The sequence below is a fragment of the Rhinoraja longicauda genome, chromosome 9 (genome assembly GCF_053455715.1).
Source record: "Rhinoraja longicauda isolate Sanriku21f chromosome 9, sRhiLon1.1, whole genome shotgun sequence".
In the NCBI taxonomy this organism is placed as follows: domain Eukaryota; kingdom Metazoa; phylum Chordata; class Chondrichthyes; order Rajiformes; family Arhynchobatidae; genus Rhinoraja; species Rhinoraja longicauda.
The window spans coordinates 16,148,456-16,169,016 of record NC_135961.1 but is presented as its reverse complement, the minus strand read 5'-3'; the positions used below and the strand labels follow the sequence as shown (position 1 = coordinate 16,169,016).

The following is a 20,561-nucleotide window of genomic DNA, read 5'->3' as shown; positions in this document are numbered from 1 at the left end:
CCCCTCCCCTACCCCTCCCTCCCCCCACCCCCCTCCCTCCCCCCCTTCCCCCCTCCCCTTCCCCCCTCCCCTCCCCCCCCCTTCCCCCTTCCCCCCTCCCCTCCCCCCCATCCCTCCCCTCCTCCCTCCCTCCCCCTTCCCTACCCCCCACTCCCCTCCCGGTTACAATGGATCCCTACGAGGACGGGCCCAACGGGCACACTTGTGCTAGTATACTATTAAAACTCAGATCTTGTGTTATATATATTTTTATTTTTATTTTTTTTTTGAAAAGCATATGTACAAATCGAAATTTTTTAAAAAACACATTTGTTACAAAGTTCTTACATAGCTTCAATTTTTAAATTTTTGAAGAGAGAAAGTAAAAATAAAAATATAAAACTATAAACTTGGGGAGAGAGAGTAAGAGGGTTAAAAAAAAAAAAAGATCTAACAATAAAAATTAACGGGAGTAGATCCGGGAGACAAAAACCACAGCTGTACATCCAACCCCCAACTCAAGTTTCAACTTTTTATTTAAATTTTTTTATTTTTTTTAAATATTTTTTTTATTTTAGTCCTGTGCCAAACCCATTTACTTTTCTAAAAATTCAATAAATGGAGACCATATTTTTAAGAATAACTCAGGTTTGTCGATTAAGGCAAACCTTATTTTTTCCAAATGCAGGGTCTCTGTCATTTCCATAGTCCACATTTTAATTGTGGGGGTTATTGGTTTTTTCCAAAATTTAAGTATTAGTTTTTTCGCAGTTATTAGACTGTAATCAAGAAAATGTACCTGACTTACTGTAAAATTTGTAGTATGTTCTGATAATCCTAATATAATTAATTTTGGGTCCATATCTAATTTTTTATTAATAACTTTAGAAACTATTTTAAAAATCTCCAACCAGAAGTTTTGCATTTTTATACAAGTTACGAAAATATGAGTTAAATTAGCTTCTTGAAATTGACATTTATCACACATAGGAGAGATACTAGGAAAAATCCTATTTAATTTCGTCTTCGAATAATGTAATCTATGTATTATTTTAAATTGTATTAAGGAATGTCTAGTATTCAATGAACATTGATGTATATGTTGTAAACTTTCATCCCATATATCTTGCATTATAACTTGATTCAATTCGTCCTCCCATGCTCGTCTATAAGATTCTGATGACGGAATGTCAATGTCAAGGAGAATATTGTAAATAAAAGATATTAATTTATTTGAGTTATAATGTCGATTCAGGCATACATCAAGTATTTCTGGACCTCTAAACTTATATTCTTGCATGTGTGATTTTACATAATCTCTAAGTTGTAAATATCTAAAATAATTATTAACATGTAATCCGTACTTCTGCTGTAACTCCTGAAACGAAAGAAAAGTTCCCTTATGATAAAGATCTCCCACCCTTTTGATTCCATAACTTTTCCATTGAGCAAAGCCTCTATCTAAGACAGACGGTTTAAAAGAAGGATTATTCGCAATAGGAAGGAAAACAGATAGTTTACTCAATTTTAACGTAAGCTTTAATTGTTTCCAGGTACGGATAACACTATGTATAATGGGATTACCTCCATATGTTTTTTTATTTAAATTTATTGGAGCTAAGAGGATCGCACCAATATCAAATGGTAAACAATCCTCTTTCTCCATCTTTAACCAATCCGATTGTTGATCAGAATCATCCAACCAGCAGGTTATATTTTTAATATTAACCGCCCAATAATAAAATAAAAAGTTAGGTAAAGCAATTCCTCCATTAATTTTAGACTTACATAAGTGTCTTTTATTTATTCTATGAGTCTTGTAGTCCCAAATAAAATTAGTAACAATTGAATCAATTTTTAAAAAAAACTTTTTTGGAAGGTAGATCGGAATTGCTTGAAATAAATATAATAGCTGTGGAAGAAAGATCATCTTTATAGCATTACTACGACCAACTAATGATATAGGAAGTGTTTTCCAAAATTGGATATTTCTGTGTAATTTAGCAAGTAAAGGAGGAAAATTTGATTTAAATAAAGAAGTATATTTCCTAGTCACGTAAATTCCAAGATATTTAAACTTTTCATAGGCAATTTTAAAAGGAAATTGTTGAAGTATGGCCGGATTATGCTCCATTATTGGCATAATTTCACTTTTATACCAGTTAATTCTATAACCTGAAAATGAACCAAATTGAGTTATGAGATTTAATAAATTCGGAATGCTAATTTCTGGCTTTGTAATATATATTAATACATCATCCGCATATAAAGAAATTTTATTGGTTGTATGTTTAGTGTTGTAGCCATAAATATCTGAATTTGATCTAATACTCTCAGCAAGTGGTTCTATAATAAGGGCAAATAAAAGTGGTGATAGTGGACATCCTTGTCTACAACCCCTAGCTAAATGAAATTTAGATGACAGCATTTGATTAGTTAATATTCTAGCTGTTGGGGATGTATATAAAAGTTTCACCCATGCACAAAAATTTTCACCTAGTTGAAATTTTTCCATCACTGAGAAAAGATAGGGCCATTCTACTTGATCAAATGCTTTTTCAGCATCTAGCGAGATGATTGCTAAATCTTCATTTAATAGTCTATTTGAATAAATTATATTAAACAAGCGTCTCAAGTTGAAAAATGAATATCGTTTGGCTATAAAGCCTGATTGATCGGGGTGTATCAATTTGTCTATAACTAGACTTAATCTCTGAGCTAAGATTTTCGCTAATATCTTCTGATCAGTATTTAAAAGAGCTATCGCCCTATACGAACCAGGGTCTTCAGAATCCTTATCTTTTTTAGGAATGAGGATTATTGTTGATTCAGTCAGAGTTTGTGGCAATCTCTGTTGTTTAAAGGCGTGACTATATACAGTTTGCAAACGTGGAGAGATCAAACCACTGAATTTTTTATAAAACTCATTATTTAAGCCATCAGGGCCAGGAGTCTTCCCATTTTTCATGGATTTAATAGTCTCTTCAACGTCTTTCATAGTTATTTCTGCGCCCAGTAAATTTCTATCACTCACATTCAAACCAGGAAGGTTACATTCCTGCAAAAACTTTTGCATCTGCGCAGAAGTATCTGTTATTTTTGATGAATATAATGACTGATAAAATTGCAAAAATCTCTGATTAATATCCTTAGGTAGTTTAAGCAAATCTCCATTTTCTGATCTAATTTTATGAATTGTAGAATCATCTTCTAATTTACGGAGTTGACGTGCTAGCAATTTCTGTGGTTTATCTCCAAATTCAAAATGTTTTTGTTTAGTATATTGAAAAAGCCTTAAAATATGAGCTGAAAGGATATAATTTAACTTATATTTGAGAGCTGCAATTTTATTATGTATTTCAATAGAGGGAGCGATGGCATTTGTTATGTCTAACTGTCTTATCTGACTTTCCAGGTCATTCTGTTCAGCTCGGTTCTTCTTGTTTTGAGACGCTTGAAAAGCAATAATACATCCTCTCACAAACGCTTTAAATGTTTCCCACAGCAGGGACGCAGGTGTTTCAGGAAGGTCATTTGCGTTAAAAAAAATCTCAAATTGCGATTTAAGATAATCATAACATGCTTTTTCATTTAAGATTTGCGGATTAAATCTCCAATTAGTCTGTTTCCCCGTTACTCCTTGGAGTTTTACCCTAAATGTTAAAGGGGCATGATCGGATATAATAATATTATGATATTTTGAATTATACGTATAAGGAATAAGTTTGGAGTCCACCAAGAAATAATCAATTCTTGAATAAGTTTTATGCACAGGTGAATAAAATGAATACTCTCGGCCTGAAGGATTATCAATCCTCCAAACATCTTTTATATTTGCATTATTTATATAAGAGTTTAATAATTCACACGACTTGGATTTTGTTTTCCTTTGAGTTGAAGATCTATCCAAATAAGAATCTAATGTACAATTTAAATCTCCTCCAATTATCAAGTTATATTGTCCAAATTCTGGAATGGTATTAAATATTTTTTTTAAAAATAACGGATTATCAAAATTTGGTGCGTAGACATTCACCAATATCAATTTTGTAGAATATAGTTCTCCCACTAATATAACATATCTACCTTCAGTGTCGACTATAGAGGAAGTATTTATAAATGGTATACCCTTACGAATTAAAATAGCAACACCTCTTGATTTAAAGGGAAACGATGAGTGAAATACTTTATCAATCCATTTGCCTTTCAGTCTATTATGTGCTACATTTTTAAGATGAGTTTCCTGAAGGAACATTATGTCTGCATCAATAGATTTTAAATGTGAAAGTACTTTACCTCTTTTAATTGGTTCATTAACACCCTTGACATTCCAACTACAAAATGTAATACCTTTAACCCCTGTTTTCCTAATAGAATCTTGCATCTTAACCGATAAATGGTCTATAATAAAGCAAATGGTCTGGCACCCGGACTACAACATTTTTCTTGAATGAGGGGTGGATGATCTTTTGTACAGCGTAGAGTGCCTCCCGGAAATATCTCCTAAAAGTATATAATTTCTGAAAAATAACATGATAATAAAAGTTAAATCTAAAAAAAAAATCAATATATAAAAGGTTAAAAGAGTGCAGGAAAAAAGAAGAGACAACTAAAACTACAACTACAATTAGTGCAGTTAGTGTTAGCCACCCTAAGGTGGCAAAAAATCTAAGGACTTCCGTGAGAAGTAAAAAGAAATTAATACTAGCTCCGTTTTTTAACACAGTTATTTTTTTTTTTTTCCCTGTTTTAAAATATATATATACTTTTAGAAGCAAGGGAAAATAAACAGGACAGGCCCAAAGGAATTTAATCCAAAATCCAAAATAGGCTAGTTTTCCCCCCTAGGGTGTATTAGTTAAATGTTAAAAGTAAAATTTACATGAGTCAAGTGTTACTTGAACTTCTTATTGGTAGTGATTAATAATATTTTTTTTATTAATAGTAGTTAATAAAGATTAATAGTCATATAGCTTATTCACTGGTCTTGGAACTTTAAATTATAACGCCTTATAGCCCAATCAGTTCTCTGCCAGTGATTACAGCCGTGGAGTGGTATTCATCCCTTCAGCGAGTTTTCAATCTCTCGGGCGAATTCGAATGCTTTATTGTGATCGGTATAAAAGGTTTCTGTCTGCTTGTAGGTGACTCGCAGTTTGGCCGGGTACAACATTCCGAATCTGAGCGATGGGATCTTCCTCAGAATTGATCTTGTCTCATTAAAAAGTGCTCTTTTCTTAACCACCTCAGCAGGATAATCTCTAAAAATACGGATATTGTCGTCTTGTGTTATATTTATATATATGTTTCATGTTTTTAGTTTGTACCTATCAGTGATTTCGGCAAAACGGTAATCCGTCGCGCCACGGTTTTTGTACCGACTGAATCGCCAATCTCCTGGAAAACCGGCCGTGATATTTTCATTTAAGCTGCGGCTTGCCTGCAGTCCGTCTGTCTTTTGTGTTTTTTGTTGTTTTTGTCTCAATTGTAGTGTTAATATGATGTAGTGTTGTATGTTATGTTATGTTTTGGGGGTGGGGGGGGGGGGGTGGGAGGGAACGGGAACTGTAACTGTAACATTCTCTCTCCAGAACGGAGACGCGACCTTTGTTCTGTATCGTGTCTCCGTTCCCGTTGCGGCCTACCACCGGCCATGCACCTGGGACCACCTGGGTCTCTGGTTCGCAGAGCCCGCGGTCCGGACTCACCACCTGCGGCGCTGGCTGCCTGCGAATGCTGCGGGAACGGCTGCGACTCGTCTCCGGAGGCTCCGGCGCGGGCCGCGTGGACGTCGGAAGCCCGCAGGCCCCTGGGTGGGGGCCGACATCGGGAGCTCCGGCAGCGGCAGAGGCAACGTGTTCGCCCGCCCCGAATCGCGGGGCTTGGGTCGGCCCGCCACGGACCTTTCACCATCCGGCGCGGCCTGAAATAGGCCGCGGGATTTTTTTTCACCGCCCAGCGGGGGCTTCAATATCGGGAGCCCCGACCGCCCCGACGTGGCAACTCCAACAGCCTGACCGCGGGACAAGACGGCAGGGAAGAGAAAAAGACATTCTGGCCTTCCATCACAGTGAGGAGGGACTGGAGGAGACTCACTGTGATGGATGTTTCTTTTTGTTTGGTGTTAGTTGTGATTGTATGTGTTATTGCATTTTTATTGATTAATCTTATTGGTCTTATTGTTCAACTGCGGGTAATGTTTCATTTTACTACACATTTATGTGTATGTAACAAATAAACGACTATTGACTATTGACTATTGATATATTTTAAATTACAGAGGTTTTAAAAGTTTAGACATCTCATTTTTTAACTGATTTATTGGTCTTCAGCGAGTGATGTCACAATGCCCCTGTGAGATGAGCTCGAGCTGTCCCCCCTCCCCCCCCCCGCGGTATTCAGCGTGTGACGTCACAATCGACAAGCAGCTGCTATTGGGTGTCTACTATTTACAGAGGTTTTAAATTTACATTTTTTTATTTCTGACCTTTTTTTTCAAGGTCTTCAGCTTGTGTGACATTGTTGCGAAGAGCACTTATATATCGCGGAGAGAGCTCACATATCGCCGTGAGAAGCACTTAGTCACCGGGAATGTTGCAAGAAAAGCACTATTTGTTTTAAAGTAGCGTTTATTGTTATTGCGAGTCACTTAACATACACAGAACAGCATGGGGCCCCTATGCTCGTGGGCCACCGGGGCAGGTCTTTCGAAAAAAGCATTTAGAGTGTGTCTGGGGGTGAGAGAGCATGGGGGGGGTCTGAGAATGGGGACTGGGAGAGGGACAACAGGGGTTGTTGCGGAGGGGGCTTGATGGTGGGGGAAAGAGGAGTACTGGGAAAAGGGGAGGTCCCCCTTCCCCACTCAACCCCTTCCTCCCCCCTCCTTCCAACCTCCATCCCCAATCCCTCCCCCCCTCCTCCCCAACTCCCTCCCCATCCCTCCCCACCTCCCTCACCCCTCCACCCCTAACTCCCCCCCATCCCTCCTTCCCTCCATCCCTCCCCCTCCCTCCACCGTTCCATCCCTCTCCCCGTCCCACCTCATTCCACCTGATGCAACACCTGTCCCTTTACCTCCCCCCTCAACTCCATCAAAGGACCCAAACATTCTTTCCAGGTGAGACAGAGGTTCACCTGCACCTCCTCCAACCTCATCTATTGCATCCGCTGCTCTAGATGTCAACTTATCTATATCGGCGAAACCAAGCGCAGGCTCGGCGATCGCTTCGCTGAACACCTGCGCTCGGTCCGCATTAACGCAACTGATCTCCCGGTGGCCCAGCACTTTAACTCCCCCTCCCATTCCCAGTCTGACCTCTCTGTCATGGGCCTCCTCCAGTGCCATAGTGAGGCCCGCCGGAAATTGGAGGAGCAGCACCTCATATTTCGCCTGGGCAGTTTGCGGCCCGGTGGTATGAACGTCGACTTCTCCAACTTCAGATAGCTCCTCTGTCCCTCCCTTCCCCTCCTCCTTCCCAGATCTCCCTCTATCTTCCTGTCTCCACCTATATCCTTCCTTTGTCCCACCCCCGACATCAGTCTGAAGAAGGGTCTCGACCCGAAACGTCACCCATTCCTTCTCTCCCGAGATGCTGCCTGACCTGCTGAGTTACTCCAGCATTTTGTGAATAAATCGATTTGTACCAGCATCTGCAGTTATTTTCTTATACCACCTCATTCCACCCTCCCTCCACCCCTTCCGGTTACAATGGAAACCCTACGGGGACGGGCCCAACGGGGAAAGAGGGGTACTGGGAAAAGGGGAGGTCCCCCTCCCTCCCCCCTTCAACCCCTCCCCCCCCTCCCTCCCCCTCCCCCACTACCCCCTCCCTCCCCTCTCTCTCCCCCTCCCCCCCTTCCACCCTCCCCTCCCCCTCCTCTCCCCCCTCCCTCACCCTCCCCTCCTCCCTCCACACCTCCCTCCTCCCTCCATCCCCCTTCCCTCCCTCCCCTCCTCCCGGTTACAATGAAAACCCTACGAGGACGGGCCCAACGGGGAAAGAGGGGTACTGGGAAAAGGGGAGGTCCCCCTCCCTCCCCCTACCCCCTCCCTCCAATCTCTCTCCACCCTCCCCCACCTTCCCCACTCCCCCCCCTTCCCCCCTCCCCTCCCCTCCTCCCTCCCCCTCCCCTCCTCCCTCCCCCTCCCCTCCTCCCTCCACACTTCCCTCCCTCCCCTCCTCCCAGTTACAATGGAAACCCTACGAGGACGGGCCCAACGGGGAAAGAGGGGTACTGGGAAAAGGGGAGGTCCCCCTCCCTCCCCCCTTCCCCCTCCCTCCCCCCTTCCCTCCCCCCTTCCCCCTCCCTCCCCCCTCCCCCCTCCCTCCCATCTCCCTCCCCCCCCCCTACCCACCCTCCAACCCTCCCCTCCCCTCCCCACTCCACACTTCCCTCCTCCCTCCCTCCCCTTCCCTCCCCCCCACTCCCCTCCAGGTTACAATGGAAACCCTACGAGGACGGGCCCAACGGGCACACTTGTGCTAGTATTAGTTAAAATTACTCACGGTCCAATTAGCTTGCAATATGAATTTGAGAAAACTTCTGTACCTCCTCGAGGGATGCGATGGAGTCTCCCGGTTGGGAAAACGAGAGGAGAGGATCAGTCTGCCAGATAGGAGGCGGACTTACTCTCCTGTTCATCGCCGCTTGCATGACCCAATACAAGAACCCCTGGGGGTTGTCGTTTTATTTGCAGCTCTCCGGGCATCAAGAGACTGAGAGCAGTCCGTGCAAACTACAACTCCCGTGATGCAGCGTGCGGGGAGATGTCGCGGCCACACCAGTTTTCGGAAAGAGGGAGACTTTCTCGGAGACGGCGGCTGCCGGCGATCCAGTGCAAAGCCTGTCCGAGCTCACACCTTCTGTTTCTTCAAAAAACTTGGAGTTTTAACATTAAATTCGGATCAGATTTGCACTCAGTATGGGAGATGACGCCGAGGAGGGGAGTTGCACTGTAAAACACGAATTGACAAATGGTAAGAGTTTTAAATTATAAATGTCTTGTTTACTTATCAAAACATTAAAAAAATCCCGTGCCTCTACGCAGTGCAGCTGACCATTTTTTTAAATTTTCATTTGATTTTGGGGAAAGCCGCCTGCTTTAACAATAATAAGCCAATATGCGGACTCCAGTAAATGTTTGTTTATTGTCTGCCTTTTAAATGCACACTTTGAACCTGGTGTTCCTGTATTGACTTGTCAATCGGTATATCTGTAGGCAGGACTTGTCTGGATCGGTGCATCCAATAATTCATTGTTTTCATAACTTGGATGCCGTTGTAAGCTGGGAGAAAGGCATATCTGCCTACGTTAGTTACTGCAAACACCGCCGAGAAACAGAAAAGGGGAATCAGGCTTTTGGTAGCAGGTGTAATGTGGCGCATTTGAGAGCAACACAATAACAAACTGGAGGGAAGGTATTCTCACAACATTTTTAAAGCATGCTAGTACTTGTCGAAACGATTTGTGCTTTCCGATCCCCAACAAAACAGAGTCAAGTTTTGTAGAAACAAGGAACTGCGGATGCTGGTTAACAAAAAAAAAGACACAAAGTGCCGGAGTAATGGCAGGAGAACACAAATAGGTGACATGTTGTAGGAAGGAACTGCAGGTGTTGGTTGGAAGTCTGAAGAAAGGTCTCGACCCGAAACGTCACCCATTCCTTCTCTCCAGAGATGCTGCCTGTCCCTCTGGTTTACTCCAGCATTTTGTGCCTATCTTCGGTGTTAATCAGCATCTGTAGTTTCTTCCGACATACTTCGTTTGGTTTGTCGAAAGCGTGTAAAAAGCGGGTAGCTTGGATTCTGTTTTGGGAATTTCTGTTGGGATTGCAATAACTACACCTTTGTAATGTATTTTGCGGAATTTCTAAGAAGTACCTCATAACAATTTATGCACTGCCAAATTTATTTCTACTTGCAAAAAATCAGCGATCAATATTTAGTAACACAAGAGACTGCATGCAGTTGCTGGAGGCGCTGGTCAGGCAGCAAAAGACAAGATGCGGGGCATTCAGCCTGTCAGGCAGCATCTATGGGGAAATAGGCAGACTGCGTTTATTTATTTTGATGTTTTAATCTGAACGTTTTGCAGTTCTCATGATCTGATGTTTTGATCTATTGATTGCATCTGGGCAATGTTTAAAATTTCTTTAGCTGACATTGTATATTCATTAAAAAAAATTTTTAATTTTGAATTTCAAATTAGTATGTTCTTTGAGTATACTTACAGAACTATAAATGTGTACTTTTTCAGCTCTCAAAAAAAAACCAAAAGCTAAATTAAAATAGTAATGCTGGATAAATCTTGGTGTGTAAAACCTTTATCAGTTCTGGAAATGTCAGCTCTTTAATTGATAACCTATCTTCCCTTGATGGACCTCCTGGTCATTTCAAATATTTCTTCCTCATCTATTTTTCTAGAATAGGTTTGGTCTTTGAATTCTTTTTCAATCAAGGATGACAATGAAATATTTGATAGAGCTGAAGTACTTTTCAATGAATTGAATTGTACACCTATTGAATCATATTCCTTGTCAAATAATGGCAAATGCTTCAAAACTGGCATCATTAACAATCTGTTTTTCTTAGTTTGTAAATGTAATGAGAGCATTGTAATGAGACAAATAGTTAAAGCACACAATATTAAAATATGTAACATTAAAACACTTAGGTTGGTGACCATCATATTATGATGAGCTCAAATCAAGGGAAACATTATATTTTAAAAAATAGTGCAGTCTTTGCAGTTTGACATTATTAACAAAATAAATGATATAATGGAGTCATAGGGTCATGGAGAGATACAGTGGAAACAATGCTATAATTCAATATGTTTAACAAATATAATACATTTTAATCTGCCTTTTCTAAACAAATGTGATTCCAGAATGTATATTGTTTGTAACAACAATATTTAAAAATCCCAGATACATTGTAACATTCATAATATTTATGCATCTGAACAGATTTTGATAATACAACTGTAACCTCAACTCGTGCATCTGGTGTGGCGTCCTGTACATCGGTGAGACCAAGCACAGACTTGGTGACTGTTCCACTGGGCACGTGCTCAGTCGCCAAGACTTTCTGGATCTCCCGGTTACTGACCATTTTAACTCCCCATTCTCATGCTGACTTTTCTGTCTGGCCTCCTCTAATGCCAGAGAGAGGATGCAGGCAAACTGGAGGAACAGCACCTCATATTCTGCTTGGACAACTTACAACCCAACAGTATGAACATTGAATCCAACTGCAACCCATCCCCCCTTCCTCTCCCTCCACCTTTTCTTTATTCCCCTCCACACCCATCCCCTCCCCTGTGCCCCCACCTGAATGCATGTAGTGCTTCCCTCCCCTTCTGTCTACATTCCTTCCTCCAGGTTCACAATTCTTCAATCCTTTTGTGTCACACCTCTAGCCTATTCTTCTCTAGCCTTTGTCCAACCATCTGCCGAGGAAAAAGAACCCTCACCTGTATCCACCCTGTCAGGCTATGTCCTGCCCCTCCTCTTTTCCAGCTTTCTTGTCCTCCCGCTACAATCAGCCTGAAGAAGGGTCCTGAACCAAAACGTCACCTACCCATGTTCTGCAGAGATGCTGCCTGACCCACTGTGTTACACCAGCACTTTGTGTCTTTTTTCTGATAAATAGATACATAGACAATAGGTGCAGGAGTAGGCCATTCGGCCCTTCGAGCCAGCACTACCATTCAATATGATCATGGCAGAACATCCACAATCAGTACCCTGTTCCTGCCTTCTCCCCATTTCCCTTGATTCCACTAGCCCTAAGAGCTCTATCTAACTCTCTTTTGAATGCATCCAGTGAATTGGCCTCCACTGCCTTCTGAGGCAGAGAATTCCACAAATTCACAACTCTGGGTGAAAACGTTTTTCCTCATCTCAGTTCTAAATGGCCTACCCCTTATTCGTAAACTGTGGCCCCTGGTTCTGGACTCTCCGAACATCAAGAACATGTTTCATGCATCTAGCATGTTCAATCCCTTAATAATTTTATATGTTTCTACAAGATCCCCTCTCATCCTTCTAAATTCCAGCAAATACAAACCCAGTTGCTCCATTCTGTAATCTTTATTTGTTTGAAACAATTTCCTTTGTTTGTACTTATAAAACTACATTAAGGAACATGAACAAGAAAGATTTATAATATGCTACAGTAACAGTAATATGAACTGGTCTTGGTTGTCAAAAGCAGTCTCCTCCTTGCAGATATTTATCAATGTTGCTTGTTTTTGTATCCTTCAAACTCTGCAACACTCCAGGATTACAAAAGCATATTTTATATTTGATGCACTGCTCAATTTGCCAGAAATACTGCCTCTTTCATGAATGTTGCTAAGTTTATTAATTGGAAATTGTTCTGTCAGTTTATCTAACCAGAAAAATAATTGCGCTGACAATAATCTATTTTGAATAGCCAAAAAGTGGCTCAATGTGTGAAGCTGTCTATTTTATTGATGAGTGGTTTTAATCAGTAAAAGTAGAACATTTGACATTCCCAGGTGCTTTTATTGACTCAAATAGTTTGATCGCTAATTTAGAGCTAGGTGTTTAGGTGGAAAGATTTATCAGACATGTTCTTCAGAAAGCAAAATCATGCAATATTAAATCCATGTGAAGCATCAAGCAACATTTATTTGCCTAGAAGTTGGATTGATGCTAGGTATGAGGGTTAAGCTTTCACTGTGCAGTTAATATGAGCCCTTTCATGTCTGTGTAGGTTAGAAGTAGTATTTGTTTACATGCTGTTCGAGCAGTTTGCACTGCCATTAAAGTGTTAGTCTGAGGGTCAGATAGTACCCCATGCCACACACCTGGAAACCCATTTCTGAGGGTAGGAAGAAAGAACTGCAGATGCTGACTTATATCAAAGATGAACACCAAGTGCTGGAGTAACTCAGCGGATCAGGCAGCATCTCTGGAGAAAATGGATGGGTGATGTTTCGGGTCGGAACCCTTCTTCAGACAAACCCATTTCTGATTCCATTCTGATTAATACTGGGGTTCTAACAATCACAGTATTCCTGCTGTATTTGAAAACAGAAGTAAGGATAGCAGAAGAGTCATTCCTTCTCCTGTGCAAGTTCCATCTGAACATCCTGGTAGATAAGATGAACCAGAGAAACTACATGCTTTGTACTGGAACTGATAATGGGGCACCAAAGTACAAAGGCTGAGGAGGTGGCAGCAAATTGCTACACAGAAAAGTTCATTTTCCTGCTACTTGTTACATGCAGGTTCAGTGTAAAATAAATTCCATTACCTTAGAAAGCCATCATTTTGCCACTGTTTTTTATCATTGTTAATTTGAAATGAATACACTCAGACTTCAATTCCTGTACACAGACTTGTCTCCCACAATGGCAAGCATTTTTAAATCTCCTATGGCACTCCTCCCTGTCTTAGTGCTTCTCAACTCACACTGGTCAACAATAAAGTCAAAGAAGAGCATGGCAATGGTAGACATACAGGCACAGCAATTCAAGGTGACAACCATGTTGTCAGCACTTTAATGCTAAGTGTCTTTATTCTTTTCCAGGATAAGGTCGGCCATAACTGGTATCTGTCCTAATAAACTGTGAAGTAATAAAAATCAAACTGCTGGAGGAACTCAGCACTCAGGCAGCATCTGTGAAGGGAAATAGACAGATGACATTTTGGGTCCAGATGAAGAGTCTCGACCTGGGACATCGATTGTTCATTTCCCCACAGATGTTGCCTGACCTGCTGAGTTCCTCCAGCACTTTATTTTTGCTCCAGTCTTCAGCATCTTCAGTTTATTATGTCTCAATTTTACTGCTCCATTGCAGAGTCTCTTCATGACATGCCCACCTTCAAGAAGTTCTCCTACTCTCTCAAACTGGAAGGGAACCTTTACAATCCCAAAACTAAACTAAACTGAAGAAAATGATCTTCTGGCTTGTGAACATTCTGATCATGTAGGATGTAACCCTCTTCTAAGAAAGCAGATCACCATCTACTAAACCTTTAATCTCCCAGTTTCTTTCATAACATTAAATTTTATCTTTTTATCTGTGTTCAACGGGATGCTCCTCCTTCTTTGTCTTTATCATCATAGAGTTTTAGGAGCTATGAGAATTGCTTTTCCACCTTTCCCTCTCCTCCAGCCTTGTAACCTAACCCACATGACACGAGGAGGACGGCAGGACCCTCTGTTACCACTGTGCACCAGGACCTATACAGGTACCTCAAGGATTGAACAGGGTAGATTACAAGTGTTTGTTTCATTTGGAAGCATGTGTGACAAAATGTAAGTGGTGTCATTAGGAATTCATCTCCAAACTTCTCAGAAAATTTAATGCAAAGTTAGGAGAGCATTTCACTCAATCTGGAACTGCTACAGAACTCAGTGCTGGAGAGGGATGCAGGGATAATTAGTTCATGTCATTATTTGTTATGATATCTTAATTGAAATGTTAAATAAACAATCATTCTGGGCCGTTCTCTTAAATGTACTTCACAAATGGAAAGGGAGGCTTTAGAAGTTCGAAGGTTTTATACATCTTTTATTGAGCATTTATGTATTGAATATGTTTAAAAACAAATATATCATGAAGATCATGGTTTGGTTCTTTGTATAAAAACTCTCAGAATATCTCAGAACTCTCAGATTATCAAGCATTCCTTTTCAACAAGCAGGTGGAACCCTCCAGAGTAAAATAGATGTTTCTGGTGATTTTGTCCAAGTGATCAGTCTAAGAAGGTTTCCATTGTCTTATTATTTGAGTCAGCGCAACTTAATCCTGATCTTTAAGCCTTCAGGAAAATATCCATTATATCACTTGGACGAAGCACAGACAAAAAGTCTATTTTTGAAACTCCAATGTAGAAAATAAGAAATGGAAATACAGCCGTGAAGATATTTTGATGGTCAGGAAATCAGCCATGGCTGGCTGGGAGAATCAAAGGAATCAATTGATCTCACAAAATATTGGGACTTTCTCCTGGTTAAAAGTCAGGCATTCCTTGTGGACATGCATGAAGTGGTTTTTGCATTGAAAATGATTTTTTTTTCAATGGCATCTCTCTTTGTTAGTTCTGTCATCTTACTTTTAAATGTAATGGATCAAGTGGACCCGTTGGGCCCAAACCTCTCCTGCATTGGTGCAGCACCCTCTCCTCCCCCCTCCCCTTCCTTCCCCCCCTCCCCTCCCCTCTCCCCCCCTTCCCCCCTCTCCCCTCCACTCCCCTCCCCTCTTCACCCTCCCCCTCCCTCCTCCCCTCCCCTCCCTCCTCCCCTTCCCCCTCCCTCCCCATCTCCCCCTTCCACCCCCCTCCCCTACCCCTTCCCCTCCCCCCCACTCCATCCCCCTCAACTCCCCTTATCTTCCCTCCTCCCAGCTCCCCCCCTCCACCCCACTCCCTCCCGAGGAGATAGATTTAAACTTTAAAATGTGAATAACTTTAAAAATATAAGACCGATTTCAATGAAACTTTTTCCATTAGCACCAAAGGGATGACGGTGATTAAGGTGGGCCTAAAATTGTCGTGCTATCGTGTACCGTTTTGGCTGTAGTTTAGGAACAAACAAACAAACGAGAGTTTTAGTATATGAATGACTTTTGGAAAACCTTGCTCCAGTGACTTGTGTTCTTCATTATCTTCATTTCTTGCAAAGTGAAAGTTAGCGATTTAGCTATTTGCTTTCTTTAGCATTGTTTCTATCATTGTGCTTGATTTAACAACACTGTTTTGCCAAGATGAAGGATAAAAAAGCTACATCCAAATAATTCCTCATGTTATTGATCATTGTTTGTTTAAGCAACGTGAGCAAGTCATAATGAAAGTCTTTCAGGCTTCAGTAAAGCTGTTGAAGGTGTCTCTATCTTGTTCTCTTTTATTAACTTAGATCAGAGACTTTTTGAATGTCTGAGTTTTCTGCCATTGATAAGAGGGTTGAAGAAGTTACTAAGTTAGAGAAAGATTGGCATTTATTTGTCGTTTGACGTAGAAGTTTTTGATGCTCTGTTGAAAGATGCTTCTATTGGCCAGAGTAACAATGATAAGATCTAAAGAACAAATGAATGTGGAGGAGCTAATCTTGTTCTAGTTTCAATAGTGTACAATTTCTGAGAAAGGATTCAATGTTCTCTGACATAGTCACACTGCAGACAAACGTACTATCAGCCAGGGAAAATGACTGAACTTTCATTCTGCAACCTGCAATCTTTAAATAACAGGACTGTGTTACTTTCCTGCAGTGCTGGGAAACCAAAAGAGCGCCATAATACCAGCAGATCTGTTAGTCAACGATTGCAAGTTGCAGAATAAAAGCATAGTTTTATTTGCTTGTCTTAATTAGAACAACTAGATATTTTTTAAATCAATTAATAATATTCAATTAACTGGAATGAACTGTGATAAAATATATTTGTGCCATTTCATTGAACATTTTTTTAATAGCTTCATCATACTTTTCCTTCCAGTTTTCTCCTTTTTATTTTACAAGTCATTCACCATAAAGATAAGATAATAAATGTACGTATGATGATCTGTCAACCAAATGCTACTATTTTCATTGGTGAATGGTTCTGTGTTCTTGAGTTGAACAAGAATAATTTAAAGAATGATGAAACCGAATTCCCAAGATACAATATCTTGTTATATGTCATTCTTGCTAAACATAAGAAATGAGAAATAAAGCCAAAAATGCTGGAGATATTCAGAAGATTGGACAGGCAGGGGAAAGTGAATTAATATTTTGTGTTAATAACTTTTCATCAGTATCTTGCATCAAATTGAGAACATTTTTGTTTGTGTTCATTCATTGCATACGGATTGTCACTGGTAAGCATTTGTTGATTATCACTGAGTAATCTTTAACTAGGTGACTTGCAGTCCATTACAGCGAGCAGTTAAGTCAAGTGCATACGATGGTTCTGAAATGAAATATGAGTCACAGCAGGTGAGGGGGGGGGGGGTGGGGGGGTGGGTGAGGGTGGGGGGGGGGGGGGGGGGGGGGGGGCGGGAGCAGAGCTGCTTCCCTGAAAGAAACGGTCAACCAGACGGGACAAACAACAACATTTTAGTTTTGTCATCACGATTAGCGGTACTATCTTTTAAATTTGAGAATTTAGTCATTAACTAAAGTTAAATTATTAATTTGGACTTATCTCTCTGAATCAGTAGTCCAGGCTTCTGGATTCGTAGCCCTGCAATCATATTCCATTGGGTTCCGCTGATTTGATGCTAGTCATGCAAGATTTTTTTCTTGGCTCTAAGCTTTGTTCACTAAGTTGTATATGCTTCTTTTCTGTACAGTTTCCTCGTAAGCATCATCGAAAATATCTGCACCGGGGGGGGGCAGTGTTAGTTCTGAACACTCTAAATGTGAAGTGTATAGAACCAGGTGTAGATTGTTATCTTGCTCAAAGTTTATGTTTTTTGCTGCTTTCATCTTCTTTAATCTTTGTTTCTTGACAGGTCAACTTGGACTCACATAGTGATGATATGCAGCTCCATCTCACAACTGGGGATGGTGCGTGTTGCTCCCCTGCATATTTAGCATCAAGCTGCAGATGATACAACTTGCTGTGTCAGTAAAAAAAATAAGCTATTAGCCAAGAATTTCCTTTGCACAACAAAAACGTGGTATAGACACAAAATGCTGGAGTAACTCAGTGGGACAGGCAGCATCTCTGGATTCTTCTGAAGAAGGATGTCGACCCGAAATGTCACCCATTCCTTCTATCCAGAGATGCTGCCTGTCCCGCTGAGTTACTCCAGCATTTTGTGTCTATCTTCGGTATAAACCAGCATCTGCGGTTCTTTCCTCCATGAAACATGGCATAGGGCTGCTGAAGATGGCCCTAACCTCATGTGGAGCAATATTGCGATCAGTGATCAGTGAGATCAGTGAGAAGTTAAACTCCAAGGATTTTGTTAGCTCTACCACTTGTTTTGCAGTGGAAACCTCCCCCAAATGATATCTGGAAAAGTCCAACATGTGAAGTTCATTTCCAGCATATTTTACTCTCACTGGTCTGAAAATGGCAGTTTTTATTCCCTCAATGAACAGCTAGATTTTATGAATCTGTTAATCTTGCCATTTAAAGAGACAACATTCAAATTATGTTCTTAATCCTTGCTGAGATCTGTGACCTCATGCAATTTAAAATAAAACCTTACACTTGTGCCTCGTCTGATTTTCCCATTGAAATCAAGATCACTAAAACTTTCTGCTTCAGTATCAGTGTAATCTGCTGTTGAAGATAGACACAAAAAGCTGGAGTAACTTAGCGGGTCAGACATCATCTCTGGAGAAAAGGAATAGGTGATGTTTCGGGTTGAGACCCTTCTTCATGCCTGAGTTGTGCCCCATCTCATAGTTTGCTACTCACAGCTACACAAGGAAACATAAGAAGGAAGATTTGATCTACTTTACCTTTAAGTCACGGGGACAGGACGATAAACATGGGGATTTTTCCAAAGTATAAGCATTCATTCATTAAGTAGGAATTTATTGTGTTTGTCCTTTTTAAGATCTGGTCTCAGAGATCACAGCTGCTGGTACCTGGGAGACATTGCAAGAGATCCCTGTTGAAGTTTACCCACACAGCGATGTTACTTATGAAACCTGTGTACTTTGCAATAAAGATCTTGGTTTTCATGGAATTTTCTTAAATAACGACAGTTTGTGTCAATGCCATTGAAGGTTAAGAGAGCAATTTCTAAACAGTGGTCTCTAATCTTCCCAGTTAATCTCAACCTCTCTCAGGATGTTGTTTGAACATCACTGTATTCTTTGGCCTTTTGCCTCTACACTTCTCAGAAACCTCTCATAAAGCCCTATCTTCAACTTAACCTTTGGATGCTTTCCCAAAACCGGGGGTCCGTCTGAAAGTCAAAGCATAAAAAATATAACCTGGATTAAGCCATTTGGTACCCTGAGCTTGATTTACTAATTACTGTGATCTTGAATGGTCACCAGTCTACTTTTTCCGCTTAAACCTTGCCCCTCAATTCCCAGAGTCCAGAGGTCTATCAATTTCATCCTTCACTATAGGTCACTGAAAATCAAAAGTTTCGGCCACTGAGTAAAGAAACCTCTGTTTATCTCAGCAACAAATGGGCAACTCCTAATGCTGAGAAATGGATGGATCAGACAGGTTTGGAGGGATATGGACCAAATGCAGGCAGGTGGGACTAGTGTAGCTGGGACATGTTGGCCAGTGTGGGCAAGTTGGGCCAAAGGCCCTGTTTGCACACTGTATCGCTCTGTGACTCTGACTCTCTGAAATAGCCTCCTGGTTCTGGTCCCACCAGCAAGGAGAAACAGTCTCTCAGTTTACATGCGATCGAATCCTATCTGAATTTTGGATATTTCAATGAACTCACCTCTGATTCTTCTTAACTCCAGAGAATTTAGAGCCAATCTACTCCATCTTTCACAGGGAAAACCTTTCATCTCAGCAATAATCTAGTGCACTTCCATTGTTTTGTCACAAAGCAAGAATACCTTCCTTTTGTTGAAGAAATCTGCTGTAATTTTGTTAGTAGCACACATCTCTCTCAGATTATGTTCCTCAGTTGCAAATTTTGAGTTTTTAAATTATTTTGGCAGGGTATGTAGTGTCGTTGTCAAGGCCAGCATGCAATGTCCATTTCTGTGGCAATTAAGGATGGGCAATAAATGAACGCTTTTCCAATTATTACTACGTTCCATGAATAAAATGTTAAATTATCACAAAATTTGCCGTTGAACAAAACAAGCTAATGTCTTTAAATGTTTCTTTTTAAATTGCTCCAGAAATATATCCCAATATGTTTGGGTGTTTTATAGATAAGCAAATGAGTTGGAATGAAATCTCAAGAAAATAAACTTGCTATAAAACAGGCATAAGTTGCACTTGGAAGATGGATGCACTGCAGCGGAAATTCTTGCAACATAGTGGAAACCCTTGACCACTGTATAAATTAAGTTGATCCTACTGTCCTGAATCTCATTTTGTAATGTTATTTATCAGGCATACCCTTTCCGGCCATCTGTCAGATATTTCCTGCTCTGTTGCTTGTCTGTTCAAATCTCTCTCGCCTCCTTCCCTATGTTTTTTTTCTTCCACCCCCCTGTTCATATTTCAATGGGTTAAGGCCTTTTACTTTGACATTTTCAACATTCTAGCATTCATAATTCCATATATAAACATTTCAGAAGTCTTTGAATATAGAATATATAAAAATGTGCTTCAATATTTGGAGTATGAAAAAAATATATCTGAAGTTGTGGTGAGTGATGAATTATCTCTTCATCCCGCCCTTACAATTATCCTTTACATCCAGAGGTTGTGAATTACATATTTTGACACCCTTACGTAAAGTAGGTATCAAATTTCTGTTTGACACTTTACACCCTTCCTGACCCAACATTGAATTTAATAATTGCACATCATTGCTTTGGGAAGTATTGTTGGTGATGGCATGATAGTTCCCATTTACCCTCAATCCTCTTGATCTCTTTTTTCTTTATTTACTTGTCCTAATACCATCATGTCCCCTTTTTTTCATATAATCTTTCCTGGTTCCCACAATATCTTAGACT

At 40.6% G+C, this 20,561-nt stretch overlaps 1 protein-coding gene and 1 long non-coding RNA gene across 2 annotated transcripts in view; one reads left to right on the top strand and one right to left on the bottom strand.

Annotated features, from left to right (window-relative positions):
* The window catches only part of LOC144596503 (uncharacterized), a 28,225-nt gene extending 19,610 nt beyond the window's left edge, over positions 1-8,615 (bottom strand). Inside the window, exon 1 of the long non-coding RNA XR_013547620.1 lies at positions 8,487-8,615. This is a non-coding gene — a long non-coding RNA (uncharacterized LOC144596503). The remainder of the gene's footprint in view (positions 1-8,486) is intronic.
* A 187-nt stretch (positions 8,616-8,802) lies between these two features.
* The window catches only part of LOC144596500 (ribosomal protein S6 kinase alpha-5-like), a 55,723-nt gene continuing 43,964 nt past the window's right edge, over positions 8,803-20,561 (top strand). Inside the window, exon 1 of the mRNA XM_078404848.1 lies at positions 8,803-8,957. Coding sequence (XP_078260974.1) covers positions 8,903-8,957 — 55 coding nt within the window. The 5' untranslated portion in view covers positions 8,803-8,902. The remainder of the gene's footprint in view (positions 8,958-20,561) is intronic.